The 27943-nt window shown below is 41.8% G+C and overlaps 1 protein-coding gene across 3 annotated transcripts in view; it reads left to right on the top strand.

The window, feature by feature from the left end:
- Positions 1-662: 662 nt before the first annotated feature.
- Positions 663-27943, top strand: part of Phc3 (polyhomeotic homolog 3) — a 65522-nt gene continuing 38241 nt past the window's right edge. For 2 of the 3 annotated variants that reach the window (XM_032898565.1, XM_032898564.1), the window contains exons 1-6: positions 663-709; positions 4246-4408; positions 8846-9001; positions 12842-12919; positions 21215-21373; positions 23443-23541. In XM_032898565.1, coding sequence (XP_032754456.1) covers positions 696-709; positions 4246-4408; positions 8846-9001; positions 12842-12919; positions 21215-21373; positions 23443-23541 — 669 coding nt within the window. In that variant the 5' untranslated portion in view covers positions 663-695. The remainder of the gene's footprint in view (positions 710-4245; positions 4409-8845; positions 9002-12841; positions 12920-21214; positions 21374-23442; positions 23542-27943) is intronic. The other variant, XM_032898563.1, reaches the window with a different exon arrangement.

The following is a 27943-nucleotide window of genomic DNA, read 5'->3' as shown; positions in this document are numbered from 1 at the left end:
TCAGGGCTCAAAGCTGACTGTGAGGTACATATATGTGATTATAGTGCCAGGACAGACGAGTGGGGGACTCAGCTCGCTGTGAGGTATACAAGGGTAAGGATATATACCATGTGGGAGTCATCGCAGGTGTTCAGGGGCTTAGCAAGTCAAAGGAGTGAGTATACATCATGGGGTTACAAATTCAGCAGAGGTTGAAAAACATGGTCTTCAGGATACCTTAGGCTTAGGAAATAGAAACTCACCCTTGTAAGGTATGGGGACTTAATAACAATGTGGCTCCGGTTTCGGTTTTACATTATATAGCCTAGGATGACTTTGGATTTGTATTCTCCTGACTACACTTTCCAAAGGCCCAGCCACACCTGGTTTATGTGGTACTGGGTATTGAACCCAGGACTTGATGCACGCTTCTGAAAGTATTCTAGCAACTGCTACATTTCCAGCGCTAAGCAGTACTTTTTCTATTTTTGTTGCAGACCCTGGGCTAAGACAAAGATTCTGAGCCATAAAAATTGAGGGTGCTTGGGAAGGATCACTTAGGGAATCACTGGCCACCTCATAGAGAGCTGAGGTGGGAGGGAGCCTGGCGGGCGCTGGCCTCACGTGACCTTAACCCCCCCCCATCCCGCCCCACTGCTCTTGCAGGGGAAAGAGGAGGCGCATGCGCACCCCGTGTTAGTGATGGAGGAGAGAAGATGGCGGAAGCGGAGTGAGTGACTTGCTGGTGACTGATGTCGTAACCGGGGGGCAAGTGAGGGCTGCGACACGTCCCCCTGAGGGAGCTGTTAGGGCTCCGAGGCTGGCAGTGCAGGGCGGAGGAGAGGCGGGAGCCACGGCGTGGTGGAGAAGCCTGGCTAGGGGAGGAGGATGGCAGGTCCACTCAGCCTCCCCTCGGGAGTGCGTGCTGCGCGGTCCGGTCCCGGGGCTGCGTGGTCCTAAGCGAACAGCTACCCAGGGGACCCGAGCCTCCGGGCTCTTACAGGACGCGAGCCCTGCGGCGCTCGTCCGGGGCTGTCATTCCAGCCGCGGGCCCCGTCGAGGTGTGCTAGGCAGGGCAGGCGCCGCCAGGCCTCCACGCTGGCTCCTGCGGGTCTGTCTGTCCGTCCGTCCGTGCGGCGGGGGCAGGGGGAAGCGCAGGGAGGCGTACAGACAGCGGCTGCGGCCCGCAAGGCCGAGCAGCCCTTTCCCCGCCCCCGCTCCGGCCTTTCCTTGCAGTCTCCCTCCGGGCTCGGGCTGCGGCGGCGAGCCTCCCTCCCTGGAGGGCCGCATTCTTGTGTAGCGCTGTGATGCTATGCTCAGTTAGCGACTTGAAACTTCAGGTCCCGAGTAGGCCTCTGGCGTGTCAGAGCTGAACGCGGTAAGTATTTCCCTGCCAAGCCCGTGCACTCCCCGAAAGTGTTCTTTTGTAACCAGGCCTCGAAATGTAAAGCGGTGGTTTGGCCAGTTGCACTCACCAATGTTTAGAATTAATGTCTAGGTTCTCTGACCATTTTTGGTTAGTCAGTACTACTTGTCGTCGCCGCCTTTGGCTTTGAGAGCACAGCTGAGCAGAATAAGACTTTGAAAGATCAGGGTTTACGGTGGTGTCTTGGATGTCATCGGCACACAGTGCGAAAGTGTTATGACAGAATAGCATAAAAAACATCATGATTTTTACCTTGCTGCTAATCATGTGCAACATTGAGCAGGTACCATATGATACTGTGGTTTGCTGATTGGAAGGAAATGGAAAGAAGAGCAGAAAAGTATAAAAATATATGATTCAGCTTCTAATGAAAGAAGTTTGTGGTCCTGTTTTTCCTTTCACTGTTTAACCTTGTAAATTGGAGATGTTAATTCAGGTGTGGTGGGCTGGAGACTCCTGACTCTGCTTGAAGCCAACCTGAGCTACATAGTGTTACCCTGTTTGTTTGTTTGTTTGTTTGTTTGTTTTAGAAAGAAAAGTAAATGTTCTCATTTTAGCCTTGTCAAAGGTGGGAATGACAGTTGGTTCAACTTTTATTTCGCAGGAGAAAAACACAGTCAAGGAAGGAGGGAACTAGTAAAATCTCATGTGGGTTTCTGATCCTGGGGTGGCAGCTACTGGGGTTTTAGTTTGTAACAACATGGAAGCCCTTAGAATCGACCTTAGAGGCTTGACATTATTAAAGTATAGATTTCTTAGTGGGTGAAACCACAACATAAATGGCATAAGATCGTAATATTGGAGGGAAAGGATGAGAAAGTTTGGCAAAAAAAAAAAAATGTACTTTATCGATTTATTGACATAGGAAACTGAATAAATTATATTCTACACCCCCAAATTTTAGAGCAGTTTTCTGTGGAAAGAGAAAGATTTTTGTGAAGCTGTGAGAAGTTGCTTTTGTTTGTCACTTTATTTCCTTAAGTGGACTAATCTGTTACTGAACTAACTTCTGTTACTAGGGTTAGTAAGGAAAATGGTGCAGACGAATAACAGCTACTGAGAATTGAAAGAATTAACTTAAAATGTCTTTTTAAAAAAAACATTTATTTATTATCTATAAGTACATGGTCGCTGTCTTCAGACGCACCAGAAGAGGGCATCAGCTCTCATTACAGGTGGTTGTGAGGTACCGGGTGGTTGCTGGGATTTGAACTCAGGACCTCTGGAAGAGCAGTCAGTGCTCTTAACCACTGAGCCATCTCTCCGGCCCCCAAATTTCTTATGTATAGATAGCTGGTATATGTGCATTATGCCATGGTATGTGCTCAGTCCCTGGAAAGCTGAAAAGGGCATCTGATGCCCTGGGACTGGGTTTGGAGGTTTGTGTGTGTGTGCTGGGCATCAGACCCAGGTCCTTTGCAAAAACAGCCAAGTGCACTTAACCGTCTGAACCAGCTCTTCAGCCCTACTAGGGTGTTGTTAGGATCTTATTTTTATTAATTATTAATTAATTAATTTTTAGAGACAGGGTGTTGTATAGCCCAGGCTGGCCTCTCACTTAATATGTAGCCAAGGACGACCTTCCTCAGGTGCTGGAATTACATGTGTATGTGCCACCATAACCAGGTTTACTGAGACTTTTGTTTTAATTTACTGTATGATGACGACAGTTAAACTAGAAAGCTAGTCCTTAGGAATCTTCTAAGAATGACTGTGAGGGGTGGAGAGATGGCTCAGCCGTTAAGTGCATTTGTTCTTGCAGAGGACCTGGATTCAATTCCCTGCATCCACACAGTAATTCAGAACTGTCTGTAGCTCCCCATAATGCAAGGCGCACATACACACATACACTCTTCCCCCATATACTCAAGAACACAAAAATAAGCAAAGAACTCTGATAATGCTTAAGCCCTGTCCCCTTAATATTCTCTCACTACTTTATCTTTTGGTTTCAAATTTGTCTTTTTTATTAAAATTTTTTTCATACAACATATTTTAGTTATTTTTTTCGTCCCACAATTTCTCCCAGCTTCTCCCCACCTCCCTATTTACCCAACTTTTCCTTTCTCTCTTTTTAAAACAAATAAATATAAAAACAAAAAACAAACCTCCAGAAGGACCTGAGTGGTGGTGTCCCACACCTTTAATCTCAGGAGGCAGAGGCAGGCAGATCTCTTGAGTTTGAGGCCAGCCTGGTCTGCAGAGCAAGTTCCAGAATAGCCAGGGCTACACAGAGAAACCCTGTCTTGGAGAGGAGAAAAAGAGAGAGAGAGAATCCCAGAAACACCTCCCCATGAAAACCCCATTAAAAACAAAAAATTTAAATAAATAAGCAAAAGACTAATTTTAGACAAAAATTGTCAAAACAAGTAAAATGAAGCAGAAAATCCCCAGAAATACTATCGAGTTCACTTTGTGTTGGCTAACTATTTCTAAGCATGGACGTTCCCCTGAAGTGTGGGTTGATATAGCCAGTGAGACTCCATTGGAAAAAGTTGATCTTTCCCATTGCCAGTGGGCATCAGTTGCAGATAGCTTCTTGGTAGGAATAGGACCGAGGTCCACTCCTGCATTGCTCAAATCTGTCCCTTTTCAATAATGCAAACATAAACCTCAATCTAGGCTTCATCTCAGTTATGGTTCTGAGTCATTTGAATTCAGTTTAACAGATAGTAGCTATCAACTATTCTGTACTTGAGGGAATCATGTTTCTCTTCTGTTTGCTGGTTGAGTGCTAGCTTTATTTAGGCTCTCCACTGATGGTTTCTTTGTAGCCAGTATTCACTGAAGCACAAAGGCAGTGGTTTTTCCCAGTACTGATCGCTTGTGTCATCTACCAGATTTAAAGACCACAGTACAGCTATGGAGAGTGAGCCCAGCTCTGGAACGTCTGTGTCAACAACAGCCAGCAGCACCACCACCACCACCATCACCACATCCTCCTCCCGAATGCAGCAGCCACAGATCTCTGTCTACAGTGGGTCAGACCGACATGCTGTCCAGGTATTTCAGCCACGCACATGGGGAGTTAAGGCCAAAGATGGACTCCCGCTTTGTGCCCAAGTCAGCTGTTATGTGTTGATTAGTATCCTCAGATAGAAAAAGGATTGTAAAAGTTCAGGCTGGGAATGCAGCTCCGTGGTTGAGTGTTTGTTAATCTGTGTTTGATCTCTAGCACTGCAAAACATCAAGTAAAAGAAAGAAAGCATTCATTTTTGAAAAACCAATAAAGTTATTTAATAATTGTGCTATTCAGAGAGCGTACATTTGTTAACAGGGAGCTTATAAGATCATGTGTCAGGAAAATTATAGTTGAATGCCTCTAAATGCAGCTGTAAGAGTGAAGATATCACTGGTGGTGTGTTTAGAATAGCTGCTTTTCTGACTTATTTTATATTTGAGTGCAGCATACACATTCACAGAAAGCTTTTCACATCAGGTGGTATAGGGACAGTAAGCAGGAAGGCTCTACAGCCTCTCAGGGTAGAGACGGAAGAGAACAGTTTGAGAGAGTTTTTAGTAAAGTCACTTAGTTGAGAAAGTAGAGTTGATTTAGTTGAACTTTATACCAATAGAGACAATATGGTCTTGTTCCAGAAAGACATTGAGTGTTGCCATCTGATGGGTTCTATGTTTGGATTCTGTTGTCATTATTCTTTGTATCCGTGTGCCCTTGGGCGAAAGACATAATCATCTCCTTGAGTCCCAGGAAACAGTAAATGTGGATAACACTGTGTACTGATCAGTGACTATGAGAATTAAAAGAGCGTGTAGAATTGCGTGGGAGACACTGCAGGTCTCTATAAACGACAGTAGATCCATTGAAGAGTTGTTATGTGCCAGGCACATTTAATGAATGCTTCCTTTATGGAGAGTATTTTGTTTAATCCTCCCAGATCTCTATACATGAGGGGTTTTACAAACAGGAAAACTAGTGTTTTAAATGAGCTAAATAATCTATCCAGCCTCACATTGCTGGTGGGTTTTCTACCTCAGCTTCGGCCAGGTTCTACTCCGAGTTCTTGCTGCTCTCTGCTGCTTACTTGCCTTCATGTTTCTAGGATTCTCAATGCTTATAATTGCATTTTTTGTTTTTTCGAAACAGGATTTTCCTGTGTAGCCCTGGTTGTCCTAGATCTTGCTTTGTAGACCAGGCTGACCTTGAACTCCGAGATCTGCCCACCTCTGCCTTTAATTTCAAGTGCTGAATCTGACAGTGTACTCCAGGCTTGTAATTGCATTTTTAAAGTTCCTTTTAATGATTTATTTATTTTTATTTTACATACATTGATTTTTCTGCTTACATGTATGTGTCTGTTGTCAGATCCCCTGAAATTAGAATTATAGCCAGTTGTGAGCTGCTGTGTGGGTGCTGGGAACTGAACCTGGGCACTTTGGAAGAGAAGCCAGTGCTCTTAACCACTGAGCCATCTCTCCAGCCTTCCCAACCCTATATTTTTTTAAGGGCTTGGATCCAAATATTATTTGATTATTGCATTCTTCACCCTTCGTGTTACACTCATCCCTGTAACTCTTCTGTGGTTTGGAGTTTCGTTCTGAAGTCACTGTGGAGAACCTTGTCAGCTCAGCAGAGATACAGACTTAAATGCACAGGAAGAAAATTACCTTGAAGAACATACAGATTGTGTGATATCTGACTATGCCGTTTGTTTCCACTTTCACTTAGGCTGGATAAACTAAAAACTGTAATGCTACCAGAGACGTGGCAGGTACCGATATGTCTCATAAGAAGCTCAGACTCCAGTTATTACAAGTCATTGAATTTTCTCATTTAAAGTGTTTTCAAAGCTGTGTTCACTGAACCACTTCAGTAGTTCTTTAAGTTTCAAGCTTTCATTTTGTGTCATGTGGATTTTCTTTACCCTGGTTTCAATAGAGAAACAAAATGAGGGTGCTATATTGTGCCTTTAGCTAGTTACTCCAGTGCCAGGTGTCTGGTAGAGAATAGGAGATCATGCTGACACGGGGAGTTACTACACTGACAGAAAAGCCGGGAGCCGGTTATTTGCTTGTCATGGGGGTTTTAGAACTTTGTTATGGAGTTAGAAGATCATATATGGATTTATCTGACCAAAGAGGAATAGTGTAGTTCTGAGTCACTCGGTGTTTCATCCATAGTCTTTCTGTGAGGAATCGCCTGGGAGTCTGTGAGAAGAGTTTGCAGCAGGAGCACTCTGTAGCTGGAGAGAGACAGGAACACTTGCGAGGGAACCGTAGCTTGTCAAACTCTGAGTGAAGGGATCCATGGCTTTCTGTCGGGTACCCTGACTTACATGGGTATTATACTTCTACCCGTTAGAATGTCTAACACTCTGACGTGAGGCTGACATTAGCGTTCTGTGCTGCTATGGACTGACAGTGGCTGCTGACGCATTCTGACTTGGATGGACAGAGGATTTTTCTATTGTCTTTTTAGAAATCTTGATCTCTCATTAGGGTTAGATTCTACATCTATTAATGATCACTCACTATAATTAGCAATTTGTGGGTTTATTCAAAAATTACTCTATTTTATTAAAAGTTTTTTTTTTTTTTTTTTTTTTTTGATTTGGAGAGATTGCTTAGTGGTTAAGAGGATTTCCTTCTTTTCCAAAGGTCCTGAGTTCAATTCCAGCAACCACATGGTGGCTCACAACCATCTGTAATGGGATCTGATGCCTCTTCTGGTGTGTCTGAAGACAGTTACAGTGTACTCATATATAATAAATAGATAAATCTTTAAAAAAAATTTTGGATTTATTTGTGTAAGAGTATTTTGCCTGCATGTATATGTGAGCCAAGTGCATGCAGTATCCATGAAGGCCAGCAGAGGGCGCCTACTCCTCTAGAACTGGCACTATGGATGGTTGTGAGCTCCTATGTGGGTTCTGCAAACTGAATTCTGGTCCTCTGGAAGAGCAAGTGTTCATAACAGCTGGGCCAGCTCTCCACATATACATATACATATACATATACATATACATATACATATACATATACATATACATATACATATACATATACATATACATATACATATACATATACATATACATATACATATACATATACATATACATATACATATACATATACATATACGTGTGTGTGTGTGTGTGTGTGTGTGTGTGTGTTTTGCCTGCCTCTATGTATGTGAGTGCTGCTGGCCTGCAGAGGCCAGAAGATGGCATCCGACGCCCTGGACTGCTGCCACACAGGTTCTGGAGACATGCTCAGGTCCTTAAGCTCTCCAGCTCTGGAGTCTTTAGATGTTCCACCAAAGTCCCAGGAGCTGGCAAGGTGGCTCAGCAGGAGAAGACCTTTGTCTCCCAGCCTGGAGGTCTGAGATCTGAGCTTGTGTTCCGGAGCCCACATGTGGGAGGAGAGAACCAACTAAAAGTTGTCTTCTGAGCTCACACACACATGCCATGGTATACCAATGCAAATAAGTAAATAAATACACTTAAAAACAACTAAGAGTATTCTTATGTGCAAACAAAGAATCAGATAGTTTTTAGAAATTAAAAAGTTATTTGAGTCATTTTTAAAAAGCAATGCCTCTTTAATTTTATATAATGTTTAATATAATACTCATTGTAGAACTTTCAGACATATGTAGAAAGGACAAACCAGACAGTAACAGTCATCTTCAATATCCTCACCTTATTATCTCCTAAATTGTATCTTATTTAAAATGATTTTCTTCACTTGTGATGGATTTGGTACTTACTGGATAGCTTGATCACTGCACCGTATAATACTAGGTATACCTGTAGCAATTTACATTACACTTAAAATTCAAGTTCAGTTTAAAGTTAAAACCCACGTCTTTATCCTAGCCATTTTTATGTACCTGCTAGGCGTGTGCTGGTGGTCATTGCATTTGTCTGTATTACTGTTTATAATGGGTGCATGGTAAAACTGTTCTTTGTACATATCCCGTGACATCTGTGTACAGAAAGGCTATAAACTTAACTACTAGTGTAGGGAGGTGTATTTTCCTAGTCAGTAGGAGTATTTTTTTTTTTTTTTGAATCTTTGTCCATCTAAAAGTTGAGAGTTGCTGTATCCCTTTAATTGGTAAAGTTTTTTTGACTACTAATGAGAGTTAAGATTTCTTCACGTATTTGTCCTTTAAGTGAATGAGGTGGGTAATTTAACTTGTATTAATGTTGCATATTTTATATAATGTATTATTAGTGTATAATGGGCAAATCCTAGGGGTGTACAGCACTAGTAAATGTGTCAGTGAGCTTAATGACATTGACTGGTAAAGCAGCAAAAATGTAAGCCGCTCCTTCTGATGGTTCATGGTTAAGTTCATGGTTGATGTGGAGTTAAAATGGCAGAGCTGTGCTTGGCGTGCGTAAAGGAGCAGAAAACCACAGGGAGGAAAGGCGATCTGAGACGGTTTGACAGAGGCCCTCTTGCCTCCCACAGGTAATTCAGCAGGCCCTGCATCGGCCCCCCAGCTCGGCAGCTCAGTACCTGCAGCAGATGTACGCGGCGCAGCAGCAGCACCTCATGCTGCACACGGCCGCCCTTCAGCAGCAGCATCTGAGCAGCTCCCAGCTCCAGAGCCTGGCGGCGGTGCAGGTGAGACCGCGAGGACCGTGTGGTAGACGGGGTTGCTGGAAGTCAGGAGGCAGGTGTTCCCCCTGAGGAGATGGCTCATAGGCTGACACATACAGGTTCACCAGGAGGAGAATAGACATGTTCGTGTGCTGCTCCTTATTTACATTGGGAAAACGCTCTGTATGTAGCGTACTTTTGTCTCCAAAATTTTAGGTACAACATTGGATACTTAAGGTTACATGAATTACATTTTTTAAACCAAAAGTAAGTTTTTTCTTACATAGGTAGTGTATATTCATAAAGAAGATCAAGTAAGATAAAATTACAAGTGGTAGATGAAGTAGAGTTGTTCATTCTTCTACGCCTGTCAACTCTTCAGGGGATACATGGCAGCACACAGGGGTGTGTGCGTGTGTGTGTGTGTGTGTGTGTGTGTGTGTGTGTGTGTGTGTGTGTGTGTGTGTGTGTGTGTGTGTGCATGTGTATGTGTGTGTGTAGACCTTTCTGTGTGTGTGTGTGCGTGTGTGTAGACCTTTGTGTGTGCGTGTGTGTGTGCATGTGTGTAGACCTTTCTAAAGTCTGAAATTAGTCTATCAATAACTTAATTTTATGATTAATGTTTTTGTTTAAAAAACAAAACAAAACAAAATATTTTCAGCCCAGCGGTGGCGATGCCAGGCTTTAATCCCAGCACTTGGGAAGCAGAGGCAGACAGATCTTTGTGAGTTTCAGGCTAGCTTGGTCTACAAAGCAAGTTCCAGGACAGGCAGGGTTGCACAGAAAAACCTAGGTCAAAAAAAAAGAAAAGAAAAATATTAATATTGTACAGTTAAACTTTTTGCAATATTTAGTTGTTAATCTTAAATCTGACCAGAAAATAATCTTAATTTGCAGAACCTAAAAAAAAAAAAAGGTATTTCTGTTATTTATAGATACCAGCTCTTGCTTCTTTCAGTAGTGTACTATTTGTTTGTTTAAGAAAGATAGGGTCTTCCTAGCTCTGACTGGTCTAGAAGTCACTATCTAGACCAGGCTGACCTCAGTTTCGTGGAGAGTCACCTGTTTTTACCTTCTGAATTCCGGTATCAGAGGTGTGTACCAACATACCAACTTCAATAGTGAATTAAAAAATATTTTAAGTAACAGTTATGTTTATGATTTAAGAAATGGAAATTCACTGGCTGTCGAAATAACTCAAGTTTTAGCCTTGGCTGTCCTGGAGCTTACTCTGTAGACCAGGCTAGCCTCAGACTCAAATCTGCCTGCCTCTGCCTCCTCAATGCTAGGATTAAAGACATGTGCTACCACCTTGCTTCTTTTTCTTTTTTAAACAAAATTATCAATGGTTTTGATGTGTAGTATGATTACACATGAGTGTGTGAATGTGTGTTCCCATGTGTGCACATGTGGAAGCTAGGGCAGATGCCAGTTGTCTGTCTTGATGGTCTTTCTCTGTAGCTCTCCTCCCAGATTGCCTTGAAAACGGTCTGTCAGGAGCCGGAAGCTCACTGATACAGGAGGCTGAGCTTGCAGGTCTTCCTGCCTTTGTCCTTCAGAGCTAGGCTGACTGTGGAGCTGTGCATGGCTTTTCATATGAATGTTGGGGATTAAAAGTCTGTGAGCTCAGGCTTACAGAACAGGGTTCTTACTCACAAAGCCGGCTCCCTGCTTAGTTTCACTTAACTGAGGCAATAGGCAGCCTGGCTTCAAAGGTAAGGGAAGAGCGAATCTCAACCAGGGGTTTCTACCCTGCCTCAGATCATTCAGGTCCCATAAAAGACACAAAACCTCTATACTTATGATAAGCTTTCATCGCCACTAGAGTTGGACAGGTATCCACCCTCTGTGCTATTAGATTGACTTCCCTGCCTATAACCCGAGCTACGTATGACTTGCCATGTTCCGCCTGGGGCACTCTTACTCCAACTGGCTAGTCCTCTCTGCCGTGTTTGCCTTCCCCAGGGCGCCTTCTCTCTCCCCTTCTTTCTCCTCTCTTGGTCCTACCTCCAACCCGACCCTGGGAACTGAAACCCTGCTACCTCTCTTCTGCCCAGCTATAGACTGTAGGCCTCTTTATTCCAACCAACAGTTTTACATTAAGGAGCAAGGCTACATAGTATCACATGGTATAAGTGAAAATTTCCTCATCCCTGCGGGCAACCAGACTTGGGGCCAGTATTTAGCATCACAGAACATAGCAACAGACCAAACCTCAACATTGTTTTTTACAGTCTGGAGAATCATCTACCATAGTCATGTTTTTTTTTTTTTGTTTTGTTTTGTTTTGTTTTTTGTCTTGTTACTTTGAAGTTTTTGAGATAGGGTTTTTCTCCTGGTTATCCAGGAACTCACTCTGCAGACCAAACTGGCCTTGAACTTGCAGAGATCTGCCTGCCTCTGCCTCCAAGTGCTGGGATTTAAAGGCATGTGCCACCACCTAGCGTATTTTTTGTTTTGAATGAATGAGTTTAAAACATTATCAAATCAGGCAGACATCAGTCCAAGCCCCATTGAGGCAGTCAGTCGGAGTTCCTAATGGGTGTCCTGGATGTTTCCTCAGGCAAGGCTTCCAAGCACAGATAACAGCAGAAAAGGGACACCATCAAACCAGGGGCTTGCGAAAGCCCAGCAGGAACCCTACTTGGAAGTCCCTGATATTTCCAGGCGACATGCCCAGTTGAAGCAGAGTATCCCTTTGGGTGAAGCTTCCAAGTCACAGAACGCATAGCAATGTCTAGAGATAAATTTATCAAATTGGTGCTTGAAGCCTCCAGCCAAAACCCAACATTGCAGTGAGGCAGTTACCAAGAGTTCTCAAGTGATCCTTCTCTGCAAGGCTGAGCTCCCCTACACTCCCCTCACGGCTGAGCTTTCAGCTTTAGCCCTTTCATTTTATTATTTACTTCTTAAAGACTTTATTATTTGTTTCTCTGTACGTATGTGTGTTTGTATGCACACCTGTGTGCAGTGCCTGTGGAGGCCAGAAGCGAGCATTAGATCTCTTGGAGCTTGAGTTACAAGCAGTTGTGAGCCACTTGCCATGGATGCTGGGAATCCAACTTAACCACTGAGCCATCTTTCCAGCCCCAGTGCAGCACCTGTATTTCATGGGCTAGACAGTGAAGATATCAGATGGGGATGGTTTATCTTCTAGCTGTTTTCAGGACATGACGTTTTTATTCTTGGACAGTTCTGCTTTATTCCTGTGTCACAGAGCTAGTGGGGTCTAGTCCATTCCCAGGCAAGGGATGGCAGTAGACACTTGACAAAATAAATGTGCTTGGAGCTGAGTCGTGGGAACCCCACTTCTACTACTAGCTGCTCAGCGAGCTCAGATAACACGTGACAGTTTACCAGTATAACAGCATTATAAGGTACAGCTAATAAAACCAGATTGGGGTCAGAGGGAAAAGGCACCTGCTACTAAATGAGCCAACAGATCTAATGAGCTGAGTTTGATCCCTGGACCCACACGTAACAAAAGCAAATACATATAGACATGTAGACATAAGAGTAGCCAGTGCAGGGGAGGGGAGGGCTTTGTTTGGTACCTTTCAGCTTTGGTTTCTTTCTTAAAAAAAAAAAAAGGCTAGGATCAAGCCATGTTGACCATACAATGATTTCTTTCATACATAGACTTTAGAACTTTTATTGTACTTTTATATTATTGTAGCTCAAAACAGAGGTTTTGGTTTTGGTTTTTTTTCCCCTGCCGTGTTTTCTGTTGACTCTCAAACCCTCAGAACAGAAGGGAGATAAAGATGTTTGGCAGCAAGCTGTCTCTGCCATGGTTCTGATCACTCAAGGAGGTTGTCAACGTAATGCTTTTACAGACCTATTACAACAGTTCTGTTATTTTAGGCCAGTTTGTCCAGTGGAAGACCATCTACATCCCCTACAGGCAGTGTTACACAACAGTCAAGTATGTCCCAGACATCTGTAAGTATACAAGAATTTCTCCTGCATTTAAAGATTGCAATTGTTGTTTTCCAAAAGTAAACTTGTTATTCATAAAGCTGCCATTCAGTTAGTGAGTGCCTGGAAATGGGTAATTAAACTTAAAATCTGAGGTTCTTAAACAGGCTTATGTTTATTTATTATGTGTTCGTCTGTGCTATGCAGGTTTAAAAAACCTTTTAAAAAGTTTATTTGTCTGTATTTTGTGTGCTTTGGTATTTGCCTGCATGAATGTCTATGTGAGGGTGTCAGATCTTGGAGTTACAGACAGTTGTGAGCTGCCACGTGGGTGCTGGGATTTGAGCCACACTGCTCTGGAGGAGCAGTCAGCGGCCTTAACCACTGTCTATGCAGCCTGTATATGCAGATGCAAGGAGGCAGAGACACCAGGTCCTCTGAAATGAACGTACAGGCGGTCGTAAGTGGCCCATTGCAGATGTTGGAGTTGGGCTCCAGTTTTCTGCCAGAGCAGTCCATCCAGACATTGAGTTGTCTTTCCAGTGCTTGGAAACCTGAATGCTATTGAAGCTTTGTGTATTCTTATACATCTTTCCCATTGATTCTGTTTAATGTCTTCTGATTCTTAATTCTTTTTTTAGTTTCAGAATTTATTGAAAGCCTGAAGTACTGAAAAGTATGTCATGTCTTTGAATGACTTAAAAACAACAAAGAATAAAATATACGCACGCACGCACACACGCACGCACGCACAGTGAAGCAAAGCAAGATAGTTTTGAGTATTTTGTAGTTTGACACAGATTTACAAGTTTCCATTTGAGACAGTTTATTTTGAGAAAGAAGTAAAAGAAAACCATTTTTCTGTATCAGGTGGCGGTTTGTACAGGTATGGCCCCCAAAGACTCATGTGTTTGAATGCATGGCCCATAGGGAGTAGCACTCACTGTTAAGAGGTGTGGCCTTGTTGGAGGACGCTTGTTACTGTGGAGGTGGGCTTTGAGGTTTCATGTATGCTAGGCCTAATTGGGCACTCCCCTGTTGCCTGTTGATCATGTGTACTCTTAGCTCCTCCTCCAGCAGCATGTCTGCCTGCCATGCTTCCTGTCATGATGATAACGGACTGACTCTCTGAACCTGTAAGCCAGCCCCAATTAAATGTTTCTCATTATAATAGTTGCTGTGGTCATGGTGTCTCTTCACAGCAGCAGAAACTCCAACGAACACACCCAGAAACTAGGTCATAAGACACAAGCTCTAGGAACAGACCATAAAACCCCTCCCATAAAATTTGCACTATTTTTTAGATAAAAGAAATCTGTATAGACATGTTAACACAGGTCACCTTTTTAGTTTAATATAATTCAAATTAAAGCATTCTGAACATAAAAATAGTCTGTATATTATGTACTCAGGTACACTAATTTTGCTTGTGCATACAACATTGTCTTTCTGCATATACACACATTTGTTGAACTATTTAAAAGTCAGTTGAGCTATATTCCTAAATACTTTGATATATTGTCTAAGAACAAGGTCATTTTTTATGAAGCCACAGGAAAGCCATTAAATTCTAGAAGTTTAATCAGTACAGTGCAGGCCATTCTTAAGCTTTTCAGCAAAACTGTGGTGAGCCAGATAGCTTCTGTTGTCATGGCTGCCGGTCTGCATTGCAGGACAGCCACCTTCCCCCAGCTAGGTAACAGCAGCACCCAACATAACAACGGGGAGCGTCTCCTAGTGGCAAACGTTTTGCAGTTGAAAACCATTGAGTTTTCCTAAGAAAGTCCTTTTAGTGCGTTTTTTTCTGGTCTAAGGTGGTATTACTTCTTCCATACTCTGAAGTTAACTCCCGTGAAATACAGTCCACAGGTGTTATGGAGTTGAAGATGAACTTGTACTTACCTACAGGTGTGTGTTTGCTAAGTGTGTGCTTTAGACAGCATACACTTAGTTTTCTGGTGTAAGAGCACTTGTTGCTTTTGCAGAGGATCTGGCCAGCTTTGGTTCCCAGCACCCACTTGATACCTTGTGGCTGTCTAAATAAAGTTAGACTGAATGAAAGGACTTAATGTCATGTAGCTTTAATCGTGGACTCTGAAGTTATGATTATTGATGTCAGTGTCCTATTACACTTGTAGTTAAAAATTTAAGTACGTCATTTGTGGGCTCTCTGTTCTGTGGGGTAACTTTAGGGCATAGATAGGTGCTCTGGGCACATTTTCTTTTAGGAAGTTAAAAAGGTATCATTTAAAAATATCTTTTTATGATTTTATGTGTAAGGTACTCAGAGAAGCTGTCATTTCAAGTGAATATGTTTTTTAAGTGACATAACTAATGCTACCTGTCCTAAGCCAGACAGCACTGTTTCATGGAGTACATCAGAACTGTGAGTGGCTGGTTGGGTGAAAGAAGTGTTAAGGGAGAATAGATGTCAGGTAAAAAGAGGACAGTACGCCATGTTTATTTTATTTACTGTTCTGGGTAGCCAGTTGTTCCACAAGTGATTTCACCAGAAGCATAGCTACAGTGGCTAACAAAATTCAGATCAGTAGTAGAGAAATCTCTGGGTAGTAATAATAAGAATGAATTATTGGGTGGCAGTCTGTCTGCTCATTTCTGCCCACTTTCAGCTTTTTGAGGCAGGTCTTACTCTGTAGCCTGGGTCACCGTGGCTTTTTGATGATTCTCCCACTTCTCAGTCCTAAGGTCACAGGCGTGAGCTGGCACATTTGGTGAGTTAGTTACTTGGATGGATTTTCAGGTAATCATGAAGCCATGTGCAGGGGATTCACTTGTGTCTAGATAATGGGAATAGAGCTGAGGAATGAATATTACACAGATCGTTAGAGTCTAGTCACATGACCCAGGAAAGTCAGTGTTGCTTAGCAGGTAGTGTTAGTGACCGCATAAATACCAAGCAGTGCAGCATCCGCCGCCATCCCTTCTGCCATACGGAACACTGAACTTTAGACTATCTCACTCATTACTGTGGTGGCCTTATGAGCCCAGAGGTTGGTTTCCTTAGCACTTCAGTTGATCAGGGCCAGAGTTAATTAAATTTGGGTTGCTAAAATGAAAATTAAATCAATAATAAACTCTGCTGCCAAAAAAAAAAAAAAAAAAAAAAAGAACAAAACCAACAAAATAGAAGTAAAATTTGCACTTGTGTTAAATGGTTTACATTTTTAAAATCCAGAAGGTTCTTTATCCGTAGAAAGATGAATATGGCCCTTCACAAGATAACAGTTCAGAATTGTATTTGTCTGAGACAAGGCCTTTAGCGCAGGCTGGTCTGAGGAGGACCTTGAGTTCCTAATCCCCTGCGTCCACTTGCAAGTGCATGCACACACCACCATCTCTAACTATGTTTAGAGTTTTTAAAAGAGAAGCCAGGGCTGGGAGTAGCTGAATGATAATACTTAGCTAATATGCTTGAGGCCTGGTGGTCAGTCCCTAGGACTAAAAGAACCACCACCCCAAAACAACAAATGTTTGGATTAAATCCACATTTATGGAGCTGGAGAGATGTCTCGTGGTTAAGAGGACTTGCTGCACATATGTATAATTAAAAAGAAGTATTTTTTCTTATTAAAAAACTTTAATACTGTGTATGGTTCACACATATACTGTCCTCTTTTTACCCGTGTTTTGAGGTAGATTGGTTCCCAAGTTTTCTGAGGAACTGCCATATTGATTTCTAAAGTAGCTTCACAGGTTTACACTCTTAGCAGCAGTGGAGGAGTGTTTCTTGGTCCACATCCTCACAATTGTTGTTTTATGATCTTAGCCATTCTGACAGATGCAAGATGAAATCTCAAAGTAGTTTTGATTTGCATTTCCCTGGTGGCTAAGGATGTGAAACATTTCTTTAAGTGTTTCTCAGCCATTTGAGATTCTATAGAGAAGTCTCTGTTTAAATCGATACCCCATTTTAGACATCTAGTTTCTTAAGTTCTTTATGTATTTTAGATAGTGGTCCTCTGTTGGATGTGGAGTTGGGAAAATCTTTTCCCATTCTGTGGGCTGCTGTTTTGTCCAATTGACAGTGTGTGTCCTTTGCCTTACAGAAGCTTTTCAGTTTCCGAGGTCCCAGTTATGAATTGTTGATCTTAGAGCCTGAGCCACTGGAGTTCTGTTCAGAAAGTGTCTCTTGTGCCGATGTGTTCAAGACTACCCCCCCTTTCTCTTCTGTCAGGTTCTTAATGATTTATTTATTCCATGTATGTGAGTACACTGTCACTATCTTCAGACACACCAGAAGAGGACATCGGACCCCATTACAGATGGTTGTGAGCCACCATGTGGTTGCTGGGATTTGAATTCAGGACCTCTGGAAATTCAGCCAATGTTCTTCACCACTGAGCTATGTCTCCAGCCTATGTGTCTGGTTTTAAAAATGTTTAGGTCTTTGACCGTGTAATTTTCCCTTTACAACTACTCATAGACCCTCTCCTACCACTTAACTTTATATTCTCTCCCCATCCCAAAAACCCTAAATCAAACAAACAACCCCCCAAAACAAGAAATAAAAAAAAATCACAAAAATGAAAATCAAACAAAGACCAATAATACAAAAAACTTACCAAAACAAAGCAAAATGAAGCAAAAAGTCTATAGAACCATGATTGAATTCTTCTGTTGGTTGGGTACTCTTGAGCATGGGGATCTGGTGTTGGCCAGGTACTCCTAGGCATGAGGACCGATGCCTTCTTTTGGCTTCTGTAGGCACTGGGCTCACCGGCAATCCCCCTTCCTGCATATACATACATAGTTTAAAAAATCTTCCTTTAAAAGACTAAGTTATGAGAATACCCAGTGATATCACTGCTTTCATTATGTATTCTGAAAGCTTGATTGCATGCATGTGGGTTTTCACATTAAATTCTGTAAGTGACCAATGATGTAACTTAGGGCAAGCAAACCATTAAGTTGCCTCACCCCAAGCTTTTCTGATATTGTCTATTTGGACTTTAGCTTTTTCTTCATCCAGATATATCTACATTTAGATTAAAGAGCAAAGATTCAGTAAACGATGATATGGTCTGAATTGTGTCTCCCCAAAATTCATATGTTTGAAACCTGTCCCATGTCACTATATTAGAAATCGACTTGTGGTGAACTGGTTTAAAGTTAAATGAGGTCCTAAGGGTGGAGCCCTCCTATAAGATTACCATTGTCTGTCCAAGAGGAACCGTTTTCAGGGCTCTCTCCAGCACAGCAGGATATAGGAGATGGTAGTGGGCTGTTAGCCAGGAAGAGACTCCACAGGAAGGACTCCCTTACTCCTCTCAATTGTAAAAAATAAATGTCTGTTTTTAAAGTTTGTGGTGTGGGACTTGAACGCAGGCCCTTGCGCAGGCTAGGCAGCTCTTGCATTGAAGCCGGTCCGGTCCTGAGTTTCTGTTGCTCAGGCTGTGGGGTTGTGTTTTTGTGTTGCAGCAGACTGAGGCTGAAAAGGTCTTAAAGTAGGCCAGGCAAATCCGTTTTGGAATTACTTAGTAATATTGTATTTGCGAGGGGCTTTGTCAGTGGGTATACCAGTGACTTAGATGTTAAGTTAGACTCTTCCGGGGTTTCTTAAGTAGTTTCCATGTGTAGTAAACATGTGTGTGACTTACGTTGCAGGATGAGTGGTAGCAGGAATGAGTATTAGCTAGACTATGCAACAGATAATTTTAATGAAGGGTGGGCTGTTTTGGTTTTTGTTTGTTTGTTTGTTTTGTTTTGTTTTTCAAGGCAGGATTTGTTTGTGTAACCCTAGCTGTCCTATAACTAGGTCTGTGGACCAGGCTGTTGCTAAAGATCATGTTACCAGAGTCCTTTTAGGATACAGCTCAATTGCCCAAGGTTAGGCAGTAGAATAGGGTCTGAACCCGAGCTAATAATGAGATTTGGGAATGGTGGTTAGGGGAAGGGAGACAGTGTTTTATTTATTGTTAAGCATCGTGCTGGTTGCCCTGAGGGTGTACAGAGCCTTCCTTCAAGGACAGTCTATTCCTTGGAATAATTATACCCAGACATAGCAAGTATCTTAATAGCATATGATCAAGTGGTAATTGACTTTTTCCATAACTGGTATGGGGGTGAGCAGGAAAGAATTGGAGGGATTGTAATACACACATTAGTTTTATATGGGATGTTCATGGCTTCTGTGTTAGTCTTTCACCCTCATGAGGAAACTGTGTTCCAGTACTTTTGTTGTGTGTCTGTGTGCGGAAGACTGATGTACACACAGGGTGTCTGCTGTGGCCATACGGCAGTTTAGTTTTGAAGACAGGGTTACTAATGGAACATAGAGCTCCTGTCTGCTTCGGTGTGGGCATCCAGGAAGCCCAGGGATGGATTCTCTCGTCTCTGCCTTCCCAGTGCTGAGATTTTGGATGTGTGCACTGAACCAAGCTCAGGTCCCTCTCCTGTGTGACCAGCACTTTTCAGACAGAACCATTTCTCCAGCCCACGTTTCAGAACTTTTAACACTGATGTGCTGTGAGGCACACTATTAGTACCGCATATTGAAAGACAACATTTTAGAGCGCACCGAGGATACAGACAAGTAAATAGTCGTAGGGCGTCATGGTGACTGCTCTGTCAGTGGGTACTTTCTGATGGCTTCCTTGTGGCGAGACATTGGTAATCAACTTAGTATGCCTGAAAGTTTCTATTTCATAAGCTTCTATAAATATTTTAACATGGATTTTAACAAGAATCTGATATCCTTGGTCTCATGAAAGGAGTTTTATGTGCTTAAGTTGATGTTTCCTCTGGTGGAAGATTGCTGGAAAGCCTGCTTTACCATTTTGTTCTGTCAAATGTTAATGAATTGGATGGTGTTATGTTAAGAGCTATGCAGGGAGTGTGTATTTGGATTTTATACCCACCATGGTAAGCACCTGCAGTTTTGATTGTCCTAGGGTCTCCCTCCAGCCTTCCAGAATGTCAGGGCAGTTACGGCAGCTTCCTAGCTGCCTCAGCTTTTTACAAATCAATTAGCCTTTTTCAGGATCTTGTCTCAAAAAATAGGGGTTTCATGTCCAGCTTTACTGCATAGCAGGCCAAATGTGGACTTCCATCCGTGTAGGTGTCATGGATGTAGAGGGGCTTGGTGGCAGCTGTTGCTTACTTCCTGGGTTTGAGTTTTGTGGGTTACTTTGACTCCACTCTCATCTTCATATTGAGTAGGATTGCAGAATGTCTTTGAGCATATGGATGTGTATTCACTCCTGAATCAGAAGTCTAATATTTCTTAATTTTATTTTCTGCTTTGTACCACAAAAGGATTTAAGGTGAGGTTGAGTTATATTCTGTTTGAAATTATTAGGAATGAATGATACGTGAACGTGGTTATGAATTGGAAAGGTGGAAAGGGTGTTTGTATCTCTCTTCTCTGCTTCTCAGCCTCCCCAATCTACTTCTCCTTTACAGATCAAGCAAGTTGCCAGTTTCTAAGGTATTGTCCAGGGATTTACTAGACTACACACTAGTCTTTACTCTTTTGAGCCAGGATCTTATTACATAATAATATGTAATAAACTTGGGCTACCCAGCAACAATCCTCCTGCCTCAGCATTTCATGTGCTTAGATTATAGGCTTGTGCCACGCTCTCAGCCATATAGTAATTTTTTTCTTTTTTGTGTAGACCAGATCCTGTGTACCACAGGTTGGCCTAGGACTTACTTCACAGCCCACAGCTGGCATTTAAGCCAGGAGCCTCCGCTCTCAGCTTTTCAAGCACTATAGTATATGAGTCATCACATCTTTCTAATTAATTCCTAACCAGTGACTTTAAACTTTAAAGTGGGTACACATTAATTTTGCAGCCAATATTCAGGGTTTTTCTATCTGTTTGACAGCAATTTTATTTTCTTCTGTTTTGAGAAAACTGCACTAATTTTATGTCACATGTATGCTTTCTATATAGGAATGGATTATTTGTATTTAAATTTTTATTCACTTCAGAAGCTCCTTAAAATGTGAGTGTGAGAAAATAGTGTACTAAAGTTAGAATTTTAAAGTTGTTTATTCTGAGGCATATTAAAATAATTGAACACTAGCTCTGATTTCGGGGAGGTAGTAGAATGACATTTTAAGATGCTAGAAGTTTTACTGAAATGTAGATATGTTAAAAAGTTGTTCAGTTACTAAGCAGTCTGTGCTGTTTTTCACGTATATGCGAATAGGTGCCCAAAGTAAAGGGTTCTGTCAAAGATGAGAGCCCCTCTGTGAGGTCTCTCCTGTTGACTGCCTGCTTCAGCTTGAGAGGCTGAGGGACACAGAGGCACAACATGGAAGCCTTTGACCTGTTGCATTACCTTCCTCAGATCAACCTCTCCACTTCGCCGACACCTGCTCAGCTGATGAGCCGCTCGCAGGCCTCCAGCTCGACCAGTGGCAGCATTACCCAGCAGACCATGCTCCTAGGGAGCACCTCGCCCACCCTCACAGCCAGCCAGGCCCAAATGTATCTCCGAGCTCAAATGGTAAGCGCAGAGTGCCAGCTTTCCGTGCCTTAGCTACGGAGGGCTCAGTGCTCCTGCACTTGATGCAATGAGGCGTTTTAATTCTTAAGCAGTATTTATCAAGTGTGTGCGTGTCTGTTCAGTCTTTGTACATTTATAAATGTGCATAAACATTCCACCTTGAGTCAGTAGGCCTTTTGGTAAAAAATATTTTTTAATACTGAGAAACTGACTTTAAAAACTTTCTTGCCACCTCAACAATCGAAGAGCTTTTAATTTATAGTTTTAGTACTTACAGTAATATGTAAAATCATTTATTCTGCTGGCATTGAAAGTTTGAGGAAATAATTGGAACTATTAAAACCTTAGTTTTTAGCTATAAGTAAGGATTTGTCCTCAGACCTTCTTCAATCTGGATTGGAGTTTGACAGTTTTTCAGATAATTCATAGCTTTGGTTATTATTGTCTCAAATTCTGTAATGTTGTATTTTTAGGTATAATTCAAATATTTTATTAATATAGAAATGTTAATTGATTATTCTATAATTAGGTTCCTACTGATTTCCTGATTTAATTGTTGAACTTTTTTAAAGGAATGTAGATGAAGTTATACAAATGTTTTAGCATATATGTGTGTTTTTAAATATAGCCATATATATGTATTAGTTAATTTCGCAGTCCTAGAGATTGAACCCAGGGCTTCATGCATACTAGGCAAGCATCCTATCAATATTCTACATCTTCAGCTTCCTTAACGTGCAGGCTTCTGACCAGTGAACTGAGTACATGTCTGACCCCAGGTCTTCATTTAGAGTTGGCTGGTTAGTTTCCAGTGTTGTTCTTGGTGGGACGTGGGGATGGGACACAGCTCTTTTTCTGTCCACAAATTGTGGGGTACACATCACCTTTCTCTTGGGGTTATTTTTCTCCCTTGAAATTGTCTTTAATGATATGGTTTAAAATTAGGTTGAACCATTTGATGTGTGTGTGTGTGTGTGTGTGTGTGTGTGTGATGATTTTGACCTTTAAAACAGGCAGTTCACATAACTCAGTCTAATGGAATATATTCCTTTTAGAGTGGAATTATTTGAGCTACATGCACTGAAGATAAGACAATTGTGGGTGAATTTACTTAAATTTAGTGAGTGACTAAAGACTCAAACTGTAAAAGACCTAGAGGAAAGGGAGGGGCCTAGGAGCAGTCAGGGGTAGATGTGGCAGGGAGAGTGAGATGATCATTATGTGTGTACACGCATGAAAATCACAGTTTAATACCTACTAGTAAAAATTCAACTTTAGAAAATACCCTTAGTTGACGTTACTTTATGCAGTGGTAAGGGGGTGCGTGACCACTGGAATGACTTTAGACTAGTACTTCTCCGCACTCTGAGACCTACCGTAGCTACCGACTAAACTCAGTTCGGGTGAATAGATTGCATTGTTTTAGAAATTAATGACATTATACAATAATAACTCTGAAATAGGATAATGATGTATAGACTATGTTTTTCTCTTTTTTTGTCGTTTTGGTGTGAAGACATTTTGTTGCTCTGTTTTAACATTCTGACATTTACGTTTAGAATCAATAGCCTTTTACAGACAGTTCCACACTCAAGAGCAACCCTACCTTGTTCTATAGTTAGGTCGCCCTTGTGGCTGAGAAGTTGTAGTATAGTGTGTGGCATTGTTATCTGTGGACTGAAGAGACTTTGGTGTTTCTTTTCCTGTTTCTTACCAGAATTTAACCTATGTCCTAATGGAGTTTTATTTTCCCTTTCCATCTTAGGAATCCTGAGCTTTTATTTGGAACAAATTTGCTTTGAGGATTTCATATCAACACAACACATGTCTTTCTTTGAGTAGATTTTTCCTACTCTCAGAATTGTGAGCTATTTTAAAGCTGTGATGGCTCTTTGAGCTGTGCGATCACAACCTTCTCTTTGTCATGTGAAGCCTTTTGCTTAGGAGGTGGTCCTAACGGGCATTGTCTCTCTGTCACAGGGCTCAGTGTCTTGCCTGCTTGCTGCACATTGTGTGTGGGACGTGTTCTTTAGTCTCAGGCTGTTACTTTTGGTTTTCTGTCTGTACAGCTGATTTTCACACCTGCTACCACTGTGGCTGCTGTACAGTCTGACATCCCTGTTGTCTCGTCGTCACCGTCACCTTCCTGTCAGTCTGCAGCTGCTCAGGTGAGACTGTCTGGCTTCACAGTGTGCTCCTGAGGGCTGTGTCTCCTCGGAGAGGGAGAGGGAGAGGTGGGCACTGCACTCTCAGCTCGGCCTCCGCTGCAGAGTGCATGGCCGTGCCTTTCAGGTGAAATTCATGCACCACTGAGAGCTCCGAGAACGTGATTGTGTTGTAGAATTGATAATATAATTGAACAGACATTTAGGTTATTAGCTGTCCACCAAGGTTAATGAGAGTTTGTTAATAACATTGTACTTTTAGTTTTATTATATACTAGATTCCTTTTATGGGAATTATATTTTTTTTTGTAGATTTCTTTGCAAGCAGTTATACAATATAAGCTAAAGTGGATAGCAGTTTTATGTTTAAAAATGTGTTAAATCAGGCAACTTAAAAACTTAAGTAGAATATTACTTTATTTGATACTATGGAGAAACAATGAATTCTGTCTTATTATAGAACTTCTATCTTATTCACAACAATAAACTAAAAGTAGAATATAAGCCTAAAGATAAAAACTTAACTCTCCAGGGGGAAATAGCACAACATCTCTGCAAGTCTAGGGTAGGCGAGGCTTTCTGAGGGGGTACAAAGAAGAGTAACTAGAAACACATATAGTGATAAATTAGACTTTATTAAAGCTAAAAATTATTCTTTAAAGAATCATACAAAAAAGAGTACCCAGGTTACAGGCCAAGAAAAACTATTCACAATAAATATATCTGATCAGAGATTGTACCTAGAATATGTTTTAAAAAATGCCTATAGTTTAATAATTGATTATGAGGTTAGTTTGAACAAAAGATTTGAAGAGATAGTTTTTATTAAAAAAGGCTATATAGACCAGGCATAGCACATGGCTTTAATCCCAGTACTTAAGAGGCAAATAGATCTCCATGAATTTGAGGCTAACCTGGTCTATATAGAGAATTTCACAACAATCAGAAACACATAGTAAAACTGTCTCATCAGCAACAACAACCCCAAACAAAAAATGAGTACATGGAAAAATGTTCCACTTCATAGATTATTATAGATATGCAAATCAGAACCATAACGAGCATTATTATATACTCGCTTGGGTGGCTTGAAATGACTGTTGAACTACAATAGTTTATGACAGCTAAATAGTCTTTAAATGCCAAGTGTGTAAGCACATGGTGTCATATTCACACAGGGGACAGTACTCACAGGTGACAGGAGCACATCTCAGATAAACCCCTAACAGCATGGTTAGCCCGAAGCCAGACACAAGAAGTGCACCTGGGATTCTGCATTTTTAAGATTCCAGACTAGGGAAAATTTTCCATAGTGAAAACATTAGATTAATGGTACCTGAGGCAGACAGAGTAGGGAAGATTGAGGAGGGAGGCTGTGTGTGCTGGTGAGATGATGATGGTTATGTGGTGTAGACCTGCTGTCAAAACTCATGGAACGGTTGTATCCATTGTAAGTGAGACCTTGATAAGCTTCATACAATTATTTAGATTCAGTAGACCTTCAGTCAAAACGGTTGAGTAGACTATTCCTTTATGCGATGCTGTTTTTGCACTTCATGGCAGACTTGTTTGTACATTGTGTAATTTTGACCTTTCATTTAATACATAGTTATAATCTCTTTTGTTCATTTGAGGTGCATTTTCAGTTTCCTCTTCTGACAGGGTTTTTGCTGTGCAGCCTTTGCTGGCCTGGCACTTGCTGTGGGCTGCAGGCCTTGAACTCCAGGCAGTTTTGTCTCAGTGTCAGTCTGTCTGTCTCAGTGCTGGGATCACAGGCATGAGTCACCGTCCCTGCTGCACTGTGTTTTCATATCAAGGTTCAGTTTCTGGCGAAATTTAAGAAATGAGGAAGCAACAGTATTCTTGGACTTTTGTTTTAGAGAACCTCTTTGTGTATTAACATTTGCTAATAAAGACAGTTTTCCTGTATAGTGGTAAAGAGTATGGTCAGGTACACCCAGAGTTCTCTAACTTGCTCCCTGGCCCTGTGCACCTCCTGAGAGAGAGTGACAGGAGGAGTCAGTGGACGCTGAGTTCCGACTTCTTTACTTACACTGGAGTGTACCTCAGTTGTTACGAGGGGCCAACGAGGCAGTCAGTGCCTGCCACATAACGAGATGTCACATCTACTGATGACTTGTTATTTGACATTGTATAAAGACAAATCACACATTTGGTTCTTAGTTTTCAAGAAGCTAGAAGTGAAGAAAGGAACATAACTATCTAAATGATTTATAGTTCCTGTGCTAAAGCAGTTGCTTAGAAGATTATTATTGTTTAACGTGGTCTGGAGCACAATTCGCTTACTTATTTTTCATGATGGAAATATTCCCACAGGTCTTTAATTCAGCTAATATAGTTTATGAAAGTGGTCTTCTGGTGCACTTGGATGTGCCCTATCTGTGCGGGTCTGTGAGGGTCTGGTCTGGCTAATGCTTTCAGGAGAGCTGGAGGAGTGTTGGTCCTCAGGCGCTTCTCTGTGGATAGGTGAGTGAGGCTGGCAGGGGTGGTGATGCTGACCCAGTGAAGATGTAACGTAGGCTCGGTGCTGTTGCTTTCAAACTCTTCTACTGCTTACAGATTTATAGTTTAATAATCTAATTTAAACTACAAAAATCCACATATAAGTTAACTCCTCAGTGAAACACACACACACGCACACACACACGCATACACATGTATATGTATGTAAGTATTTATACACACATGTATGGTCTAGTCTCATTATGTACCTTTAGCTGACAGGCTGGCCTCAGACTCACAGAGCTGCACCTCCCTTTGCCCTGGATTGCTGGGATTAAAGGCTTGTACCACTATGTCTGGCACCAAGGTATGTCTGTAGGAGAGTAAGAAGCCGTCCTATGGCAAGCAGAGCACTGTGGGGAATGCTGATGGGAGGAGAAGTGATCTCTGATTAAAAGGCTGGGAGCTAAAGCTCTACTGTAAGCAGCGTGACACTGACCCCCTGTCTCCTGTGCAGAGACAGGGTACTGCGATGGTGCCTGCAGGATCTGAGTCAAGTCACAGAATTTTAAGATGATTTTGGCAGTGATATATGCATTATATATCATAAAACATTAGAGTGAAGTTAGGAAAAACACCTCATGTACAATGTCAGAAAGTTTTCATAATATAGGCTTGGTTCAAGGGAAATGAAAATTAAAGCCAGGGTCTTAGCATGAACTTTTTTTTCCTCAAAAGTGATAATGTCAAGGGAATCTTATATGTATCTTTTCAACAGTAGATAAATATTACCTTTGGTGCCTTAGTCTCTGTGTTGTAATTTATTTATACCAAGTTGGTACATGAGTGAGGATGGCAGCTGATTAAAGTCTAGAAGCTCATAGTGGCCGTATCTGACTTAGCTGTGGATGCAAGTGTATTCCTTCCAGGCTTGTAGGAAACAGCAAGCGCGTTAGAGAAATGGGGTGGGGTTGCAGGTGTCAAGTCTCCATTTACTCCTCATGTGCTTTTCATTCAAGATTTCCAGGTTATTTACTCTTGCTTGTCATTATTGTATGGTCTCCTGCATGGATCGTTCGTGGAAAATGTTATATTCTCTATCATGCAGCCTTCCCCGGAGAGCTTGCTGTTTTACTTACTTGTTCATTTACTTATGTGTTTTTGGAGACAAGGTCTTGCTGTGTGGCCAAGATTGTGCTGGAGTTAATGATGTATCTGAGGCTGGCCTTGAACTTGTTCATGATTCTCTTGCTTCTGCCTCCTGTGTGCCAGGATTGTAGGCCTGGGCCACTACTATCCCTCATAGACTTGTTCTTTCCTCTTGTAACACTTGACATACTAGGCAAAGATTCTCCCACCTAGCTACAGCCATTTTAATGTACCTCCACCAAGATACTTGATGGAGTTTGTTAGTAAATATGAACAAATTTTAGTGTTAGCACAGAGCCTTAAATGGAACAAAATAACCTTTCAAATAGTTATATGGTGTATATTTCAAAAGTCAGATGTAAGAGAAGATCCCAGACTTAGGAAGCGTCCCATGTTTGTGGTTCTGAACAACAGGGTGGAACCGTCAGTGCTGAGGATGACGGCAGGTTAGCTCCCAATCTCATCTCACCACTCACAGATGCGCAGGCGAGTACTGCACACATTATGGAAACAATGGAGGAAGGAAATTTTTCACAAAGGACTTCAGGAAGCTCTTCTGAGAGAGGGAAGGACATTACTGGGCTAGGAATAAGGGCTTGAAAAAGAATGACATTGAGGCCAGTAGGGCCAGAATAAATGAAGGATGCGCATGTGTGTTTACGGCAAGGAGAGCGGATGTGCAGGAACAGAACTGTAGACTGGAGAAGAGAAAGTGGGTTCAATGAAAGTGGGTGCATTAGTTTGGGCTTACATCATGATCTTTTGAATGGCGACCTGAGGAGTACAGTACACT

Source organism: Rattus rattus, chromosome 3 (assembly GCF_011064425.1).
Source record: "Rattus rattus isolate New Zealand chromosome 3, Rrattus_CSIRO_v1, whole genome shotgun sequence".
Classification (NCBI taxonomy): Eukaryota; Metazoa; Chordata; class Mammalia; order Rodentia; family Muridae; genus Rattus; species Rattus rattus.
Note: the sequence above shows the minus strand (reverse complement) of the source record. Positions and strands in the feature narration are given on the sequence as shown.